Source organism: Lynx rufus, unplaced genomic scaffold (genome assembly GCF_022079265.1).
Source record: "Lynx rufus isolate CCGP_SWC_20201006 ecotype Redwood Valley unplaced genomic scaffold, mLynRuf1.p SCAF_9, whole genome shotgun sequence".
Taxonomy (NCBI): domain Eukaryota; kingdom Metazoa; phylum Chordata; class Mammalia; order Carnivora; family Felidae; genus Lynx; species Lynx rufus.
The window spans coordinates 104,589,435-104,609,810 of NW_025814897.1; the positions used below are offsets into that span (position 1 = coordinate 104,589,435).

The 20,376-nt window shown below is 41.9% G+C and overlaps 1 protein-coding gene across 1 annotated transcript; it reads right to left on the bottom strand.

Moving 5' to 3' along the window:
* Positions 1 to 1,448: 1,448 nt before the first annotated feature.
* Positions 1,449 to 11,651, bottom strand: LOC124505217 (oocyte-secreted protein 3-like). Its single transcript, XM_047071092.1, has 5 exons — positions 11,573 to 11,651; positions 6,864 to 7,042; positions 4,471 to 4,568; positions 2,325 to 2,466; positions 1,449 to 1,523 (listed from the first exon to the last, which is right to left on the bottom strand). Exons 1-5 carry the CDS (start codon positions 11,649 to 11,651, stop codon positions 1,449 to 1,451), a joined length of 573 nt encoding a protein of 190 aa, XP_046927048.1.
* Positions 11,652 to 20,376: the final 8,725 nt, after the last annotated feature.

Consider the following 20,376-nt stretch of genomic DNA (forward strand, 5'->3'; position numbering starts at 1 on the left):
ATTGTTAGTACAGAATACTCTTGGAGTATACCTGGCCTGGGCCTCTTCAAATGTACAGCTTCTAGAAATTATGCATTTTTGTATTTGTCTGTCTACCTATTCATCCACACACATGTTTTTGGTGGGTGGAGGTTTATTTTAGAATCTTGGCTTCTGTGCATGATTTCCAGCAGATTTGGGGGGCGGGGATACAGAGGTTTGGACTGCTCCTTGAATGGCTCTTGTTTACATTGGGAAGAGCTGTAAAAATAAGATAAAGGATTGTTGCAGGAGAAGTTGGTAAGGGTGGGGAGATGGTGGGGAGTAATATTAGGAAGTGGAGTTTCACAGTTAGCTGGTAAAGTATCAGGAACTTTAGCCCTGGGAACATAGGGAGGGCTATGCAGGGGCATCTCTTTATAGGGGTTGCCGATGTTGCAGAGCCCAAGAAAGCACTTAACCCTGACATTGTAGCCTGCAATCCTATACACGCATAGCCCAGGAGAGACAATCAGAGGGAAGAGTCAGAGGTAGTGAGAAGAAAGCAAAGGAAAAGAAGACTTTTGAAATGGAAACGGCTCTACCTGCAAGGCAAAAAGGTGGTCACAAGAAATAATGCAAGGAAGCAGGCTCCCACACCCAATTTCTTAATGCCTCAGCTCTACCTAGGGAGGTTTGCGGATCTAGATCTTGCCCTGGTGGACTGAGATCAAGATGTCCTGTACCTTCGCTGAGAAATGCAGCTGTTCCTTGTGAAAACGACAGTGGAAAGAGCCTGGACCATGATAGCTTCAGAGAGGAGCTTTCTCTTGCATGAATTCAGACTAATTGGACGTGCAAATTGAAAATATAATATCACTTTTCTTTTTAGTGTTTTTATTCATTTTTGAGAGACAGAGAGATTCAGAGCACTAACGGGGGGAATAGCAGAGAAAGGGGGAGACACAGAATCCAAAGCAGGATCCAGGTTCTGAGCTGTCGGCACAGAGCCTGACATGGGGCTCGAACCCACAAACCGTGAGATCATGACCTGAGTCAACGTCAGAGGCTCAACCAACCGAGCCACCCAGGGTCTCACTTTCTATTCATTCTCTTCCATGTGATCTTACTAGCCATGTTACTGCACACAACCAGCACGCATGTTCAACAGCTGGGTGTTAAATAGCTACTGAGAACAATACTGGTCATAACCTTCCCCCAGGCTCCCACCTTCTTGGTAACTCAGCCCCATAGCATGGAATGCTAAATTAGAAATGCAGTAAACACAGATATACCATAAAATGTGTCAGTTTTTATTCATGGGTTTGTGGCCACATTGAAAGTTAAAAATACAAATGGCCTCTTCTCAAAGGCATCGTGAAAGGGATTACAAAATGAATTAAAAACATGTAAATATATAAAAACAAAATGCCACATGACTGGGCTGGGTTACTTCCGTGTTGCTGCTGAATGTCCAAGGGCAAAAGCTTCTAAAAGTCATCGGTGAAAGGATGGAAGAAATGCTCTTGAAGTGAATAACTGTGTGGTCCATAAAAAGGTGTGGACTGTGGAAAAACAAGGTCCATAATTAGCTGATATTTGGTGTTTATGAGCTGGGATATTGTTCAAAGGAGGGGGAAGATTCTCTTTGAGCTCAAATCCATGGGCTAAAATGGGCATGGAAACAGCTAAAATACATAAGATTAGCTTTAGGATATGATTTTCCTCTAACTCTCAGATAGAAGTTATATCCCAGATGGTCTTGAGATAGAATAGATTTTAAGACTGGGAGCAATGTAGAGCCTAATTCTTAGAGATTATAGGCAAAAAGGAAGACAAAATTCTAGGGAGTCTTCTACATGTTTACAATTTTGTTTGAACTGGACCCAGTGGGAAAACCCAAATGACTTAGCTCATTTGGTTCTTTTAAAGGGCCCTCTCCCACCTTAAGATATTTAATTGCCCCATAAAAGATAAGAAAGATGCTCTGATCTGGTAACCTCTAAACTTATCAACTCCTTCTCTTACAGTCATTGGTTTTGGACTCAGATATTTAGGCATGAAATTTGTAGAGTGAAACCCTTCCAGTTCAAGAAAAAAAAAAATCCTAGGGTGAGGAGAGAATTATAAGACGGGAAGGTAGAGGGTCTTCCTCATATGAATACCAAGTATGGTGTGCTCCAAGCACAAGAGAAAGAACCCAACGGGACTCTACCTCTATGTCTCTACTACGGAATTGTATGCCACTTATACTTCAGCGGGGATTTAGACTTTACCTGTTGTTACTTGCCCCAAATGCGGTTTTCTTTTCGTCATAGAGTACCTGATTGGGCACATTAAATATTGGCTTTTGCAAGTATCCTTACCCAGTGTTCTCTCCAGTGGGTATAGCCACATCTCATGCAGTATCTGTACTGTATCAAGAACCAGTGTTGAACAGGTGAGGATAGGAGGAAGCCATTGCTCACTTCAGTGTTGTTATAGGACTCATCAGGTGAGACACAGGAGCTTTCAAAAGGTTGGGGAAAAAGAATTAAAAAGGAATACAAAGACTTAAGATATCATTCTGAACTTTGGGATTGAACTTTGGACCCAGCTTTTGCCTGGCCTTGCTGTAACAGCTATAACTTTTTATTTTGTCTTAAGCTCAATGCATGATCATGTCCTTGTTCAACTCCCTAGACCCTCACCAAATCCCTCCTTGTTAGATAATAACTTAAGGACACAGAAACTATCCTCTGTTAAATTAAGAAAAACTATTTCAAGAATATATTCACTGTAATTTTTGCTGGAAGACAGTACTGGGTTTAAGGCAAAATGTTCCTAGAATGTCTTGAAGTTTATTAATACGTTAATCAAGATGGAATAAAGGTCTCTTCTTTTTGTTTGAAAGACAACATTGGTCAGGTTGGAAGCTGACACAAGAGCTTGCTAACCAATACAGACTTGCAGAGCCTAGGGATACAAGGCAGTGGTTTTCCAGCCATTCTACCTAGAGTTAAATTTAGGAGTCTCTAGCTGTGTGACGCTGCAAATCTTTAATGTGTCTGTGCCCAAGTTTCTCAAACATTAAATAGGGATGAGTGCCTTACCCATGGGGTTGATAATGATGATTAAAATGCCTAAAGTTCTTCTAAACTTGTGGCTGGCACATAGTAAGTGTTCAATAAACAAATTCATTAGCAATTAAGGTAATGAAAGTTCTCTCTGGCAAAGCAGAGTTACTTAATCTTATCAGAAAACAGAACAAAAACATATGGCAGAAGACTTTGAAAATCCAATAGCATGTTCACTCAAAAGCTGTGACCTGATAGACTCAATGCTTAACAAACTTTCTGATCCTGTCCCCACAATTCAATTCCAACTGGCTTAGAAGAAATTGTATACTTATGGCTTAAACCATAGAGTTTCCTTTAAATTTTTTTTAATGTTTATTTATTTATGAGAGAGAGAGAGAGAGAGAGAGAGAGAAACAGAATCCAAAGCAGGCTTCAGGCTCTGAGCTGTCAGCACAGAGCCTGATGTTGGGCTTGGACCCACAAACTGTGAGATCGTGACCTGAGCTGAAGTCAGATGCTTAACTGACTGAGCCACCCAGGGGCCCCTCTTTTTCTTTTTTTAATAAGTTGTTTGGTACTATTTTTCTTCTAATTTTCTGAAATTTCCAGAGAAGACAGGTATATATTATACTACTTTCCAGGACAGGAATCTATGGGAAAAACAACTTAACTTCTCTAGGTCCTGTCCCTTAATTTTCTAAGGAAGCAGGAAAGTATTATCTGATGGCAAATTTGGGAGAAGGAACTGGCCATACTTAGTTTAGGCAGAACACCATTCTCTTTGTGGAGTCCGACTTCAGAGGGCCGTGTTCTGGTCTGCTCCACAACCAGGAGGCCAACCTCTGCCAAAAGCACTTCCGGAGCTTTATAGGCAAGGCGGACACCTGTATTTTTCCAGCTCTTCCTTCCCCTGGGTCTGCAAGCTCATTTCAGGGGGACTTTCATGACGCTTTCCAGTTGTAGGGCTAAAGCTTCATTTGCCTGTGGCTTTACTATAAATAAAACTACATTCTGATTGACATCTTTCATAGCCTATGATTTATTAATGGATTTCGAATGCAGGAGGGGAAATGGATTATTATGTCTCTGCCTTCCCAAACCTCAACTTCCTGCCTTAGAAATCTCCGTAGATGCTGTGCGTCAAGTGTTGGTGCTGTGAGTTATGTTTGGCAGCAAGTTTCATGATCTGTGGGAGAAGGGATAGAAGGAACCCAAGGGTCTAAAACTAAGAAGCGAAGTCCACTCCCGGTTTTGTAATTCTGTGTAACTCACTGGTCCCGAGCTTTGACCTCTGAGTAGTGGGCTTCTGTAGAGGTTCAATAGCATTGACAGACACCCTGAGAAGCTATATAAAAACAGTCACGATTTTCAAGGTTTCCAAGTGGATAGCAGTGCATTTCAGCAAAGAGCTATCGGTATTGAAGGAAGGAGCCAATGGAGTTTTTGGACTGACCTGTGAACTGTACACTCCAGGTGAAGTTTAGCAGAAATGGATTGATTCTTTGGCACATAGGTGAGCCAGGAATGGAAGACGGCTCCATCACAGAAGACCTGGTGGGAAAAGAGGCCCTTGAAACAGGTGTTCAGTTGTCTCAACATATTTTAATATATTCGAATAAAAAATTGGCCACACAGTGTCTCCAGAGATCATGATATTTACCCCAGTTAGGGTAGTTAAATTCTCTTTGGCAAAGCAGAGGCATTTAGCTGCATCACACAACAGAACGAGAAGGGGTGGCAGAGGCTTTTGAATAGAACTGGAGGTTGAAGGTCATTTGACCCTGAAAGTTTTGCGTTAGACTCTTCAAATCAAGACTCTAGGGAGGAAAAATTTTCCACAGCTGCTGGGGAGAAAAGTTGTTCCACGAGAAGAGGACTTTTAAGATGACCCTTATCGAGGGGGATCTGAAATGCTTTCTCTGATCTCCGTATTAAAACGTGGTATTTTTTCTTTACTTCTGGTCTCCAGATCCTTGAAAAACACTTAGACCAAAAGGAAGACAGCTAACTGAAAATTATGTATTTGTGCTAAACAACTGAGTTTTCTGAATGGAAAACATGTACTCCTCTTAGGGAATTTTGAAGTGTATTTGGTGTTCAACAAATGAGATTTAATTCCTATAAGCAGATCAGCCTGTTTTCATTCTGTAACAATTTGCATGTATTTCCACCTAACATTTTTCCCCCTTTTTTTTTATAGTCAACATATACTATATACATAGTTAAAAAAAAAAAAAGATCTACAGATCTCTTGTTTCCCTACTTCAATAGAGGTTCTCAAGCTGTTGGATTATTGTATACATTTATTAGTTGCATAGTATCCTATTAGATGGGTGAAGCATATATTTCCTGGGGTCTCTTGATTTGTCTGGTTCAGTGATTCCAGTGAAGGGGTGAAACAGGAAAAAAAGCAGTTTTAGAAATGTGAAGTGTTGTCATCTGGTTTATGTAGCAATGAGGCTAAGAGTTGAGGCTGTGTTTGCTATCATGGTTCTAAGCTCCTTTAGCGAAAGGCTGCTCAGAGCACAAAGGTGGGGGAGAGGGCAAGTGTGACGGGTTAGGCCAGGTTGTTCAACTACGATGCTGTTGGCATTTCAGGCCACATAATCCTTTGTTGTGGGGACTGTCCTGTAGGGTGCTAACATCGTGTGTGGCCCCTACTCAATGCCAGTAGCACCCTACCACCTGTCCAGTTTTGACAACTAAAATTGGTGCTAGACATTTCCAAATGACCATGGGGTGGGGGGGGGGAGGCAAAAAATCATCCCTGCTTACTGATACCTGATCCCTGATCAATACTGAGTTAGGCTGTTGCCAAGGACTCTAGGAGTGGCAGGTGCCTTGAACCTCTAGAAGCATCTCAAATGCCTTTGGATCTCTCCAAGGCAGGTGTAGTGGAGTAGAGCTAAGTGACTAGCATGGCATTGTGGGGGGAATAAGGGCTGGTGCAAGGTGCTGGACCAGCATGAACTGTGCTTTCAGATCACGATCTTTATGGGTCCGGGAAGGGGGTCCAGTGAAGGAACTTCATGCTCCCATGTCCAAGTTTTCCTTTACCTGTGACTTGAAGGCCAGGTTCCTGGCAGAAAATATTTAGCCCCATGTTTAAAGCAACGCCCATGAAGATGAGATAAATTGGATGTATTATACTTACCTTTGGTGTGGTAGAAACCTCCTACATCGAAACCCTCCCAGAGCTTTCCTTATTAGGATGTTGGTACTCAGATTTTTGGTACTCTCTTGTGAGGAAAAGAACAAGTAAAGCAGATTGCTAGTTCAAGACCCTCCCAGATCTCCCTTTCCTCCAAATCCCCATGGTCTTAAAAAAAAAGTCATTGTCTTACATTCTATAATTAGAGTTGCTTATCCCAGAGTCATAACTGAAAACAAAATAAAACTAAGAGCTTATTAGCATAGGTGTCAGCAGACCTGGTTTCTGGCCCTGACTTCCCGAGTTTGGTTACATCACTGGCCCCTGTGCCTCAATTCCTTAATCTACGTAAGCATAGATGACATCAACCTCATGAAATTCTGAGGATTAGAAACTGTGTGAAAATGCTGGCTAATCTATCATGCTATCCATGTAATAATGGGTATGCTACACTTCCTAAGAGAAAGCTCTTTGAGTTTCTTATTCACTGTCCATGTCCTACACACGGTAGGTCTCTGGTGAATGAATGAAAACAAAATGTTCTTCAGGTTCTTTCTATGCATCTGCTCAGTCTGTGGTACCAATGATCAAGACCAGTAGCCTGTTATAATAATAATATATAATAAGAACAAACATAAAGCCGTGCTTCCAAAGACTGTACAGACGGTACCCGGGAAAACGATTCCTTCTCTTACCTGCATCGTAATTCCGCACAGACTAACAGGATAGTCAAATTCAAGTTTGTCCGGCCACACTCGAATTGCCTGACAGCCAGTCCCCAGAAATAACTCATCAGGGCCTACCAATTCATCTCTGTAAAACAGTGCTCTTTTAACTACAACGAGAAAATTCAAACGGCTGCATTCCACCAACACTGTTAAAGGAGGCAAAGAAAAAAGAAGACAGTTAGCAAATCTGTGTCAGTGAACAGCTCCAAGATGTTTGAGCAGGACTATTAGGTACCAAGAAGGAAGGCCATCTTCAACTACAAGAAATGGAACTTCGAGATCTGTGGAAAACACGATTCCCTTCACGACATTACATGGGGCTCTCTACCTCTCTCAGACTGCCACTCCCAGGTGACCAGAGTGAATTCACACAGCACTCAGAATTTTTACCTGAGAAAGAAGCGTGGTGATGTGTCTTCAAGCCTCCATCTTCGGTGGAGGAGCAGAGGACTGCATGTTTATTAGGGCATTCGTGCTAGGAACTGAGTTCCCCAGCACCTAGTATTAGAAAACTTGGACTTGGTGAAAATAGATCCCATGTTTTAACTTTTGCCCATGGCTGTGTGCCACACAGTAGCAGGTGTGCAGTAAATATGGTGAGAATTAAGGGACTTTTTCAGGGTCACAGAATACAGAGCTGGGACTGAAAAATCACACTGGGTCTTTGCTCTTTGGACTACATCACATTACCTTGGGGGATCCCATTGTCATGCCTGACCTAGACCTCTCTCCCAAGTTTGAGAGTTACCTCTATAATTAGCTGCTAGACATCTGAGTGGATATTTGAAGTAGTTCTCTCAAAGGTACGTGTACAATCCAGAAGCTCTGATTGACCCTACTCCTGGTTTGCTCTCCACCTCGGTCAACAGCACCACAATCCATCCAACTTCTAAGCCATGAAATGCTAGGATTTCTTCAAACTCCTTGTCCTTCATACCTGCATCTCGTCTATTCCTGAGTCTTCTCACTTTTACCTTCAAAATTTATCTCACTTGGGGTGCCTCGTGGCTCAGTCAGTTAAATGTCTGACTTCGGCTCAGGTCATGATCTCATGGTTCATGAGTTTGAGCCGACGACGCTCTGTGCTGACCACTCAGAGCCTAGAGCCTGCTTCAGATTCTGTGTCTCCCTCTCTCTCTGCCCCTCCCTTTCTAGTTCTCTCACTCTCTCAAAGATAAATAAACATTTAAAAAATTTGGATTCATGTGAATCCAATACCCTGGATTGGGTATTAGATTGGCCAATTGGTATTGGACTGGGTGTTGGGATTGGCCAAGACCCTGGCCCAAACTACCACTGTCACTATCCAGAAAGATAGAAGCTCTTTACTGCTATGCCTTTGCTGCTGGAAATAGTCAGGCCCACAGCAGGTAAATAGGCAAGGAAGGAAAATGTTAGACGGAAATTGAGGATTCTGGTGCCGCCTGTCCTAAATACCAGGAGGGGAGAAACAGAAGGATAACATGGACCTTACTTTCAGGAAAGGAGGCAAGGGCTTGATCGGATTCTAGCCTTTGTGGGGGACCTGAAGTATTGTGATGTTACTATAGTAACAGAAGTAGCCCAAATAAAGCTGCTGGAGGCTGAGTGCACGAGGGCAAGATTTAGTATCAAAGGTGAACTTAGTTAGGGCACAGGAGTCCTTGCTTATCCGTGGTTTCCCTTCCTGCAATTTCAGTTTCCTGCAGTCAACTGTGGTCAGGAAGCAGATGATCCTCCTCTTTGTTTTTTTTAAAGTTTATTTTGAGAGAGAGAGAGCATGCATGCGTGAGTGAGCATGGGAGGGGCAGAGAGAGAGAGAGAGAGAGAGAGAGAGAGAGAATCCCAAGCAGGCTCTGCACTGACAGCACCGAGCCCAACATGGGGCTCAAACCCACAAACCATGAGATCATGACCTGAGCTGAAATCATGAGTCGGACACCTAACTGACTGAGCCACCCAGGCGCCCAGATGATCCTCCTTCTGACTTCAGAAGGTCAGTAGCAGCGAATGGGGTGGTGTGGAACAGCACAACACCTGCGTCATTCACCTCCCTTCATCTCAACACGTGGGCATTGTATCATCTCACATCATCACAAGAAGAAGGGTGGTTATGGTATAATAAGGTATTTTGAAAGAGAGTGATAACTTTTATCACACTATATTATTATAATTGTTCTATTTTATTATCGGCCATTGTTGTTAATTGCTTACTGTGCCTAATTTATAAATTAACCTTCATCGTGGGTATGTGCGTATGGGAAGAAATATGGCATACATAAGGTTCAGTAGTACCCACGGTTTCCAGCAGCCACTAGGGGCCTTGGAATGTATCCCCCACAGAGAAGAGGGGACCACTCTAAAAATTGCACAGTTACTCATTGTCGGCTCTGAAGTACAAGAGACACTTGACCATGACAATAAATCCTAATAGCCTCATATGCCTCTTTGCTACCAGGCATTTCCAACCACTGGGACACAGACAGACACACACACAGTTTCAATTTCATGGTCCAAAACTTTGAGAGTGATTTATCTTTACAAAGCACCTGCGTATTCATTCTTTCCTTGGACCATCACATTTCTAATATTATTTTAAGTTTGAACTTCTTAATATCCTTGAGGAATTGAATGAGCGTCTTTGTGTTTGGCAGACTTGGAAATAGGGACTCAAGGGCCTGGCTGGCCAAGTGTACGAGCTGGTCAGGGGTCATCTTGACAGGCAAGCCCAGTCAGGCCAGGGCTCCACCACGTCACACAACTGGTTTACAAGGGATTACTTGTTGAGAAGTCATTCTGCCTGCCACAATCCTTCATCCACCTGACTTGGTTTTGTGACTGCTGAGAGCATTTGTGGGGTGGCTGAGACCCTAAGTCAAATGAATGCAATGGTTCTCAGCACACTATTCTCATCTTTATTACCTGACCCTGGTCTCCTGGTTGGGGTTCCTACAGTGAGTAGGAGAAAGACCAAAGTCCTTAACATGAGCTGCTCTAACCTGGCATCTGCCCCAGAAGTAAGCCAGGCCCTGTTTTTCAGGTTCTAGGGCCAGATGGGGTGGGGACAGATCCTGTGCTCTCATCGTGGGGAACCTGCACAAAGGGAGGCGGTCATGTTTGATTTTTTTTCCTCCCTGCCTCACTCCTGAGTCCTGATGTTTCCATCACAGAATCTTCTATCCCTAGCTTCCCTACAACTGGGACATTGTCCTTCAGCTCTCTATGAACGGCTGGGCCAGCACATCACCCCAGGCCTGGGGAAGGCTTGTTCTTAGAGCATGCCCTGTGCAGAGAGGATGGCCTTCTTGCTTACGATCCACACCCCCTCATCTTAGACCCCCCACTGCCCTTTCTACCCTCCCTTGTCTACTCAAGTCACCGTTTTCCACTTCACTGTGTTCCGTTCACATTGGTCACAGACCAACAGCCTACACACAGATCACCACTTCAGAAACAGAGACATTTTGCCCAACTCTTTTTTAACTTAAGCCAGAAAAGCAGAGAGTCATTCCCTGTTCTCAGTCCTACCCCAAGTAAAGATAGGACATCCCCAAGGTCCTACCTTACATAGGACTTCTTCAGGAAGGCTCTCCTGTTCCCTGGGAACCACATCAATTCTTCTTGTTACATGCACTTGTAATCTAACTTTCCCTTCTGAGCATTTAGAACAGTTTATAAATCTCTTAGTTTTTAAATTAACATCAGCTTCTTTTGATGTGACCCAATGTCTGTGATCTACATGGCTTGAATATGTTATGAGGTGTTCTGCACCAGATTTTCTCCAGGTACCAGAGTGGGACCTTGCAGTGCCTGTGGGGGAAACCAGCAGTCTGACAGCCCCTGTTTGGGGACGAACCAGACACACGGAATCAGAAGATGGCTTGAGGTCAGGCTTTATGGCATGCTGAAGGCCAGTTTACGCTTCATCCAGCTGGCTGCTGGGAAGCATCGGAATTAAAAAAAAATTTTTTTTAATGTATATTTACTTTTGAGAGAGAGAGAGAGAGAGAGACAGAGCACGAGCGGGGGAGGGGCAGAGAGAGACTGAGACACAGAATCCAAAGCAGGCTCCAGGCTCTGAGCTGTCAGCACAGAGCCTGACGAGGGGCTCAAACTCATGAATCGTGAGATCATGACCTGAACTGAAGCCGGACACTCAACCGACTGAGCCACCCAGGCGCCCTGAAGCACCAGAATTTTTAAGGAGGGGTTTGGTCAGAGTCACATCTTAAGAAACAGGCACTTGCATTGCATCTTGTGCAGTGATGCTCTGGATGGGAAGAGAGGCAGTTCGACGAGGCAGGCCAGTTAACGTGTGATCAAGGGGCTAAGGTTTAAAGTGAAAGAACAGAGGAGGTGCTGGGAAAGGGGAGAGAAAGCCACATGACAGAGCAGAAGGTCCAAGGACGGTTTGGTGGGAATTTCCAGCAGCTGACGTGTGGAAGAAGTGGGAGAAGAGAGACTAATTCCTAGAACCTGCAGAAAACACAACTCCTTGAGCTCAGTATTCCTTCACTCATTCAACAGTATCCGGCTGGACACAAGGGGAAAATAAAGTGTGGAGCCAGGAGAGTCAGAGTTTTTAAATTTTGGAGGGGGGAAGGGCAATCGAGTCTAAGCCACCAGAAGCCCCACGGCTTGTGGTGGTTGAGAAACTCCCCCTTCAAGGCACCAGCATTCGGGGTCACCTTTGATACCTGGCTCTTGCCCAGAACACGTCCAAATCAAAGAAGCGAGTAGGAGCAGCCATCCTCCCAAACCCACACAGGCCTTCATGATGCTGGATGCCGGGTCGAGAGCTCCTGGGGCAACAGGAAGCTGGGAGGGGCTGGGGGAGCCTGCAGTGTTTTTATACCTGAGGCCACACTCAGATGTGTTCAATTAAGCCACTTCAGAGAAGAGGGAGAAGGCCGGTAACCTGTTGTCAGCTCCAGATCCTGACGTCCCACTCTCTCTCGATCACTTGGGTATGGAAATCCACAGTGATATACAGAGTGAGCCCAACCAAGCATTACACAGTGTCCGGAGGACTGTCTTTGCTAGGACCTTTGTAGGCCAATTTTTGGTACTTTGTGGGATGAGTTAGGGATGCCACAAAGCTCTGATCCCAGGATGCATTTCATCCCCCACCACTGGAGCATTTCCCCACCCCCACAGTTTATGGTGTGCTTTCTTTTTTCTTTTCTCTTTCTCTCTGTTTCTTTCACTCTTTCTTTCTTTCTTTCTTTCTTTCTTTCTTTCTTTCTTTCTTTTGTTCGTTCGTTCGTTTGTTCGTTCTTTCTTTCTGTGTGCTAATAGGGGCTGCCCCAATAGCTGCGGGACTGGGCTGGATTTTATCAACATGGGAAGGAGAAGTCAACAAGGCCAGGAGGTCTAACCTTGACTACTTCTCTGTAAGAAATCAACCTTGACAGAGTCCCAGTATCTTGATTTACTGTTCTCCTTAGAGGCCAGACAGTCTAACCTTTGGTAAAACCAGGTTTGACATATTTCCAGAGAGACACAGCGGTAGACTAGCACTGATGGACGCTCATGGGTGAGCCATATGTATCTCCTGCAGAGTCTGTTTAATCAGAAGATTTTCAAAATTCCTATGGCCTGTGAAAAGCTATGTGTGTGTGTGTGTGTGTGTGTACTGTAGGTAAATATATACCTACTATATATATATATATATATATATATGCACCATGTACAGATATAATATATAAGTATAGTGAATATATATATGCTGTATGTGTAAAATTTTATTATTTTTTTTTTGAGAGAGAGAGAGAGAGAGAGAGCACAAGCAGGGGGAGGGGCAGAGAGAAGGAGAGTCAGAATCCCAAGCAGGCTCTGCACCATCAGTGCAGAGCCTGATGTGGGGCTGGAACTCACAAATCGTGAGACCCTGACCTGAGCCGAGATCGAGAGTCAGATGCTTAACCAACTGTGTCACCCAGGTGCCCCTGTGATAAAGTACAAATACTTTAAAGGTAATTAATATTTACTGCTAAATTTTCCCTGAAAGATGTGTCCATTTATCTTCATGAAGGGAGTAATGATATTGTCTGTTTTCTAAGGATCCATCACCACTGAAGGTGAATAGATCTCTTAAATTTTTTAAAAAATGTATTTATTTTTGAGAGAGACAGAGAGAAGGGGACTGACAGAAAGAGAGGGAGAGAGAATTTCAAGCAGGCTCTGTGCCGACGGCAGAGAGCCTGATGTGGGCTCGAGCTCACGAACCACGAGATCATGACCTGAGCCAAAATCAAGAGTTGGATGCTTAACTGACTGAGCCACCCAGGCACCCCAATAATGTTTCTTTCTATTGCCCAATGATATTCCCTGGTCTAGGTTACCACTGTTTGTTTGCTCACTCAATGAACGACATATGGGCTGTTGTAACATTCTGCCATCTGTGTATTTTTCTGTATGTTGTCATTGTGAATAAAGCTGCTAGGAACAATTCTACCTAGGTTTTTGTGTGAAAATCAGCTTTCATTTCTCTGAGACATGCACCTGTCCTATTAGGTGCTCAATAGATATCTACTAAAGAATTGAATGAATAGATCAATGAGAAAAAACATAAAACAAAGTATACCACATGTGGTTATCTTCATTCATTTTTTTGAGTTTATTTATCTATTTTGAGAGAGAGAGCAGGGGAGAGGCAGAGAGAAAATCCTAAGCAGACTTGTCAGCACAGAACCCGATGTGGGGCTCAATCTCCCAAACTGTGAAATCGTGACCTGAGCCAAAATCAAGTGTTGGATGCTTAACTGACTGAGCCACCCAGGCGTCCCTCTTCTGTAATTTAACAAGAAGCTTATTTGTGAGAATTTACTGTGCCATTAAAAGGGCCATTAACATGTCAGACTTTTCTACAGATGTGCAAAACTTGTCCTTAACTCCATGGTTCTTATACAGTGTCCTGGGAGCCCAGAGGCACTGCAGAGAAGTTCCAGGGCTACCAGAGAATACTTTAAAATTTCCAGGGACACAATGATGCTTGAAAGCTGGCAGGTGCTGTACAAATAGCTTGTTCAAGGTAACCCATAGTTCTGACATCTGATGGCACTATGTGCCTTTCAGTGAGGCCGTATCCTTGTGGGGCTGGTGGTGTTGTGGTTGCTGTAAAAAGCAGAAGCGGTCACTGTGGGAAAAGAAATGTGGAACAAAAAATAGAATGTTGATGTCCAACCTGATTCCAAAATTTGAGAAGCTATGTATTGTCAAACAGGCATACACATTCTGTTAGTAAGTAATTGTGGTTACTTAATCAATAAAGTAAGCACATTAATTTTTCTTTCAATGCATGTGTTCTAATGTTTTCAAATGGCTATGAAGTTGTTAGGGCATAAATATATACTAAATTATTTTTGATGTAACCACTTCATACATGAAGCCATTAGTATTTCTTTTGACCTACAGATACTGTAAAAAAAATTACTGAGCAATTAAGAGAGCTGTGTGAATATTGGGGACCCTCTGCTGTGAGTCATCCCTTATCCTGTAAATTTTACAAGAAAAACAATTCTTCATGTGAAAGAAAAAGCCTGGCAAATAGAAATGGAACTCTAAGCCCAAAGCAGCAAGAAGGAAAAGCTGTAGACATGTACAGGGGTTTCTTGACATGAATAGAAGTGTTCCTTTCAGAGGCTCTGAAAGACGAGGTTGGCTGAGCTGGTCCAGGGCTGACTGAGAGTAAGACCGAGCTGTCTTGGGGCGCCTGGGTGGCTCAGTCGGTTAAGCGTCCGACTTCGGCTCAGGTCACGATCTCACGGTCCGTGAGTTCGAGCTCCGCGTCGGGCTCTGGGCTGATGGCTCAGAGCCTGGAGCCTGTTTCCGATTCTGTGTCTCCCTCTCTCTCTGCCCCTCCCCCATTCATGCTCTGTCTCTGTCTCAAAAATAAATAAAAACGTTAAAAAAAAAATTTAAAAAAGACCGAGCTGTCTTGTTTCCCTTAGACAGAAGCCAGGTCTGTATGTGGGACCAGTGGACACCATAGCTAGAGAGATTTCTTCTTTTTTCTTTTCTTTCTTTTTCCTTCTTCCTTCCTTCCTCTTCTTTCTCTCCTTTCCTTTTCTTTCTTTCTTCCCTACCCTCCACTCCCCTTCCTTCCTCTCCTTCCCCCCCCCCTCCATCTGCACACATGTGTTAATGGGACAAACCTGAAATGTTTTAGTGTTACTAGCTACTTATCTGAGAGTTCATGTGAGTCAGTTAGGTGTCTTGGGGATCGCACTGGATACAAAAACACAAATGGCAGTGAACTACAAATGACAAAGGCAAATGATTCATTGGCCCTGGACTGACTTTCCCCTGGTCCTTGTAAAAAGCCCACTGTGGACTTAGCCGGCTGTGTTAATTATTTTGTGAACAGTGTAGAGGGAATCTGTTCTAATTACGACTCCTGTTCCAGAAGCAGTAAGTAAAATGCAGTCAAATACAATTTGAAAAAAAAAATTAAACAAATTTCAATGGCAACAATACCACAAATGAAGTCAAAAGACAAATGACTGCCTGGGAGGCAAATATTGTCGTCTTACGTCACAGATAAAAGCATAATCTCCCTGATACATAAAGAAATCTACAACATAATGCAGAAAAAGAAATTAGAAAAATGAGCAATGAGAAAGATCTGTAAATGTTCCTAACTTTATGAGATCTTCACTACAAGGAGACAACATCACCTATGATTCACTCTTGCAAAAAGGTTTAACTTGAGTCTAATTATGAGGAAATAATCAGACATATTCTGAATGAATATTGTGAAACATATTAAGACAGCTAGCTGTGACTCTTCTAAAAAGAAATCTTCATAAAAAAGAAGATTCAGGAGGGGTAACTCAATAAAAAGAAAACTCAGTAAGAATGAGCAAAATGTTTGGACAGAGAGATGGCAAAGAAGCACACAAAAAGTTGTGCAATGTCACTAATTACTAGCAAAATGCGCATTTAAAGGACAATGAGAGCCACACCTACTAGGAGGGCAAAAATTAAAATGACCCATAACACCAAGTATGGGTGAGCAATTAAAAATCTAAATTTCTGGTGAGATTTCAAAATGACACAATCGTTTTGGAAAAGAGATTTGCAACCTCTTAAAAAATGAAACATAGACTTTCCATAAACCCAGAAATTCCAATTCTGAGTATTTATCCAAGAAAAATTATTATATATGTCTATACAAAGACATATACACAAATATTTATAGTAGCTTTGTTCACAATAGCCCCAAACTGGAAACAGCCTCAATCTCTATCAATTCATAAATAATTAAACAACTAGTGGGACAGCCACACAATGAAATACTACTCAGCTGTAATGAGGAACAAAGTACCCTTACCGCTAACAACTTGAATGAATCTCAAAAGCGTTAGGCTAAAAGAAATATAGCAGGCACAAAGGCTGTGTACTGTATGAGTCCATTTAAGTCATTAAAAAAATTTTTTTTAATGTTTATTTATTTGAGAGAGGGACAGAGCATGAGCGGAGGAGGGGCAGAGAGAGAGGGAGACACAGAATCTGGAGCAGGGTCCAGACTCTGAGCTGTCAGCACAAAGCCTGGTATAGGGCTCAAACCCACGAACCCACAAGATCATGACCTGAGCTGAAATTGGACGCTCAACCGACTGAGCCACCCAAGTGCCCCTAAATGACATTTTGGAGAGGACAATATTATAGGGACTGAAAACAGATATGTGGTCGCCTGAGGCTGGGTCTCAGAGATCAGCTGACTGCAAAGAGGTATATGAGAACATTTTGGGGTAATGGAAATGTTCAATGTCTTGATTGTTGTGGTGGTGACCTGACTGTATACATTTATCAAGACTTACGGAACTGTAATATAAAAAGAGTGGATTTTATTGTCTGTAAAGTTTGCCTTATTTTTTTTAAATGTTTATTTTTGAGAGTGAGAGTGCGTGAGCAGGGGAGGGACAGAGAGAGGGGGGCAGAGGAACTGAAGTGGGGCCTCTGCTCTCAGCAGGGCTCGAACCCAGGAACCGTGAAACCGTGACCTGAGCTGAAGTTGGACGCTCAACCGACTGAGCCACCAGGCACTCCAAGTTTGCCTTAATTTTTAAAAAGGAAAAAATAAAAGAATTTAAACTGAAAAAGAAAGTTGAGGGTAAGATTTTAGTGTATGATAGAAGATTAAAGAGAGATAATAAAACCAATGCATCAGTCTTTATTGTACTCAGAATAAAGCAAATAGCAATATATAGCCATAAGAAGACAATACAGAGGACAACTGGGAAACCTCAAATTGGCCTGTACATTAGATGATCACCCTCAATAAGTCTGGAGGTTTCTAGAACCTCAAATACAGTAAGTAAAGAGGGAAAAATCCTATCTTGCATTCCTACTGCCCATACTGACAAAAATTGAAATGTATTTTCATTAAGACACACATTATTGGGACGCCTGGGTGGCTCAGTTGGTTAAGCATCTGACTCTTGATTTCGACTCAGATCATGATCCATGAGATTTAGCCGCTCGTGGGGCTCTCTGCGTTGAGTGTGGAGCCTGCTTGGGATTCTCTCATTTCCTCTCTCTCTCTCTGTCTACCCGCCGCCCCCCCCCCCCCGCCACCTTCCCCCGCACACATGCAGTGTCTCAGTTAAGCTTGACATTGTCATCATTTCCAGCACTGATATCTCCTTTCTGAAGAAAATTCAAATGGTCTCTTCTCCATGGACACTAGTACATGACCATTATGCTTTTTTTTTTTTTTCTTTTTTCCTTCTTATAGGCCGTCCAGATCATGAATGGAGCAACAATTCTGGCTCTGGGTGTTTTTCTAGGTGCCTTACAAAGCATATTTCGTCCCTTCCGCCTGTTTTTCTTGGTCTTCTACACAGGCTACCCACTATGGGGTGCTGTTTTTGTGCGTATTCATGTTCCCCTGACCATAGATCGTTTCTTAGATACCACTGTTAGAAATGTGTTAGATTATTAAAGTGTTGTTTTTAGGTTATTTGGAGATTGCATGCTGTGGGTTTGATTTGTAATTCCTTACACAACTTTTAAAAACAAAGTGCCTTCCTGAGTAAGAGAAATCACATTTGCTGAGTACAAATTAAGTCTCAAACATTAACTTGATGTATTCATGCATTAAATCCAGCTATTACATTTATGGATGCTAAGAAAATCAAATGAAAAATGAGTATTGGTGAATTGTCTTGTGCAGTCAAGAGGGTCCTGGTTTGGGAGATAAGAGATTTGCCTGCTGATTACAGTCTGGAAATCAGAAGACTGATTTCCCCTATTTGAGTCAAAATGGAATCAATAAAATAGGCTTTGGTTCTAGGTGGTTTTAAAATTTATTTGAATAAATAAATTTGTTATTTGATTATCAACTACCTGATGTTTTCTTTTTAAAAAGATGATTAGTTGGAACTATTTGCTAATCAGACACTATTTTTTTTTGTTTTTTTTTTTTTTGCTTGTCTATTCTGGTGGTAGACCTTTGAGAATTTATAAGTGTTTGGTCTCAGACTACCATGAAATCCAAGATGGGCAAGTTTAGTTGAAAATAGTAAATGGAACATGTAATTGGCAAATGAAGAAGATATAAATTTATAGCAAATCTGGGGCTCTAATTTATTCATGAGTTTAGTTTTTCAGAATCATCGACCTTCAGATCTTCTTTAAAACAAAATTGCTCATAATTTGTCAACAATCTCATATGCTGACAAAAGATGACATTCAGTTTCTGGATGCAGTATAAAACACGTCATTTGGATTTAACATTTCTGAAATTTTTAGATAGTTCCTACTATCATTTTGATGAAATACTTGGAGTCTGAATTTTTCTAGAAAACCTGAAGTACACATTTTCTCTGCATAATGAATCCTGACTATCTAAATGGAAAACTTCCATTTTAGGCCAGTATATTTGAAAGTGAAGATTAAATAAATAATTCTTTTTTTTTTGAGGTTTCAATGAATACTTCTTTAGTAAAATGTTAGCAGATGCTTTCAAGAGACAGAAAGTCTAAAGAGACAACTAGAGGACTTAGAAGTCATCTCACGTTTACAAGTAAAAAGCTATTGGGGTAGCATATATGACAAGCAAGTTTTTCTAAGTGTACACAGGTGAAAATTCTCACATTTCATAAGCAATCCTAAAGTCTTAAAAAAAAAAGATTCCCAAACTGTTGCCCCATGTATGAATACATATGCTTAGAAAAATATCGTTTACGAAACAGATTCAGAAATATATAGTATTGAAACACTGTGGTATTGAATCCAGCATCTTTAAAAATAATAATTGAGGATAAGAATTTAAGAAGTCCTTTGAGAGTCACAAATGCTGAACACCTACAGTTTTCTTCACTTAGTACTTTGAATATATTATCTTCCTCTTTCCTGGCCTGGAAGGCTTCCTTGGAAAAGTATATAAAACCTGAATTCACTGCACTCAGGTTTGAGGAAAATATATGTACTTTTGTACACTATGTACCTTGTTTATGTATATATATATATATTTTTTTTGTATGCTATTAGCTTTGGCTAGACTGCTTACATTTGTTATCCCTTTTAATAGTCACAATAAACTTACAAGGGAAATAGTATTATTACCTCCTTTTTACAGAGTATGAATATGAGCCTTAGCTTGTTTAACTAATTTTCCCAAACTTGTGTAAATTGAAAGCAGAGAAACTCTCTTAAGCAGTAGAAGCTCTTAAGCAGTAGACTCTGATGCCTTCTAGAACAATACTAGATGCTTCTACTGGAATGATTTAAAAGATAAACATATGGGGTGCCTGGGTGGATTAGTTGGTTAAGCATCTGACTTCAGCTCAGGTCATGATCTCACAGCTCATGGGTTCAAACCCCGCGTCGGGCTCTGTGCTGATGGCTCAGAGCCTGGAGCCTGCTTCCGATTCTGTCTCCCTCTCTCTCTGACCCTCCCCCGTTCATGCTCTGTCTCTCTCTGTCTCAAAAATAGATAAACATTAAAAAAAATGCTTAGCTGGAACTTTGGGGTGCATGGGTGGCTCAGTTGGTTAAACATCTGACTTCAGCTCAGGTCGTGATCTCATCGTTTGGGAGTTCAAGCCCCACATCAGGCTTGTGCTGTGTGGAGCCTGCTTGGGATTCTCTCTCTCCCTCTCTCTCTGCCCCTCCCTTGTTTGTTCTCTCTCTCTCTCTCTCTCTCTCTCTCTCTCAAAATAAATAAACTCTAAAAAAACAAAACAAAAACAGGATGGAAAAAATTATTTTAAAAATGCTTAGCTGGAACTTCTGAGTACTGGAATGAATATATATACTTATTATACATAAAATTATATATATGGCACAAAGGGACAAAATACATGAATATAAATGTTTCTTTTCTAAGAAATCTCAGCATGAAAAAAACATTATTCTCCCGTGTTATGAGTAAATACTTTTAAGGCTTGACCTGGCTAAACTAACTAAAACATTAATTTATGGACAAATCAATAAAGACAGATTTTTAGATTTCCTTGATGCCAAGAAAGATGGCTTTCTATAGGTCCCTGTC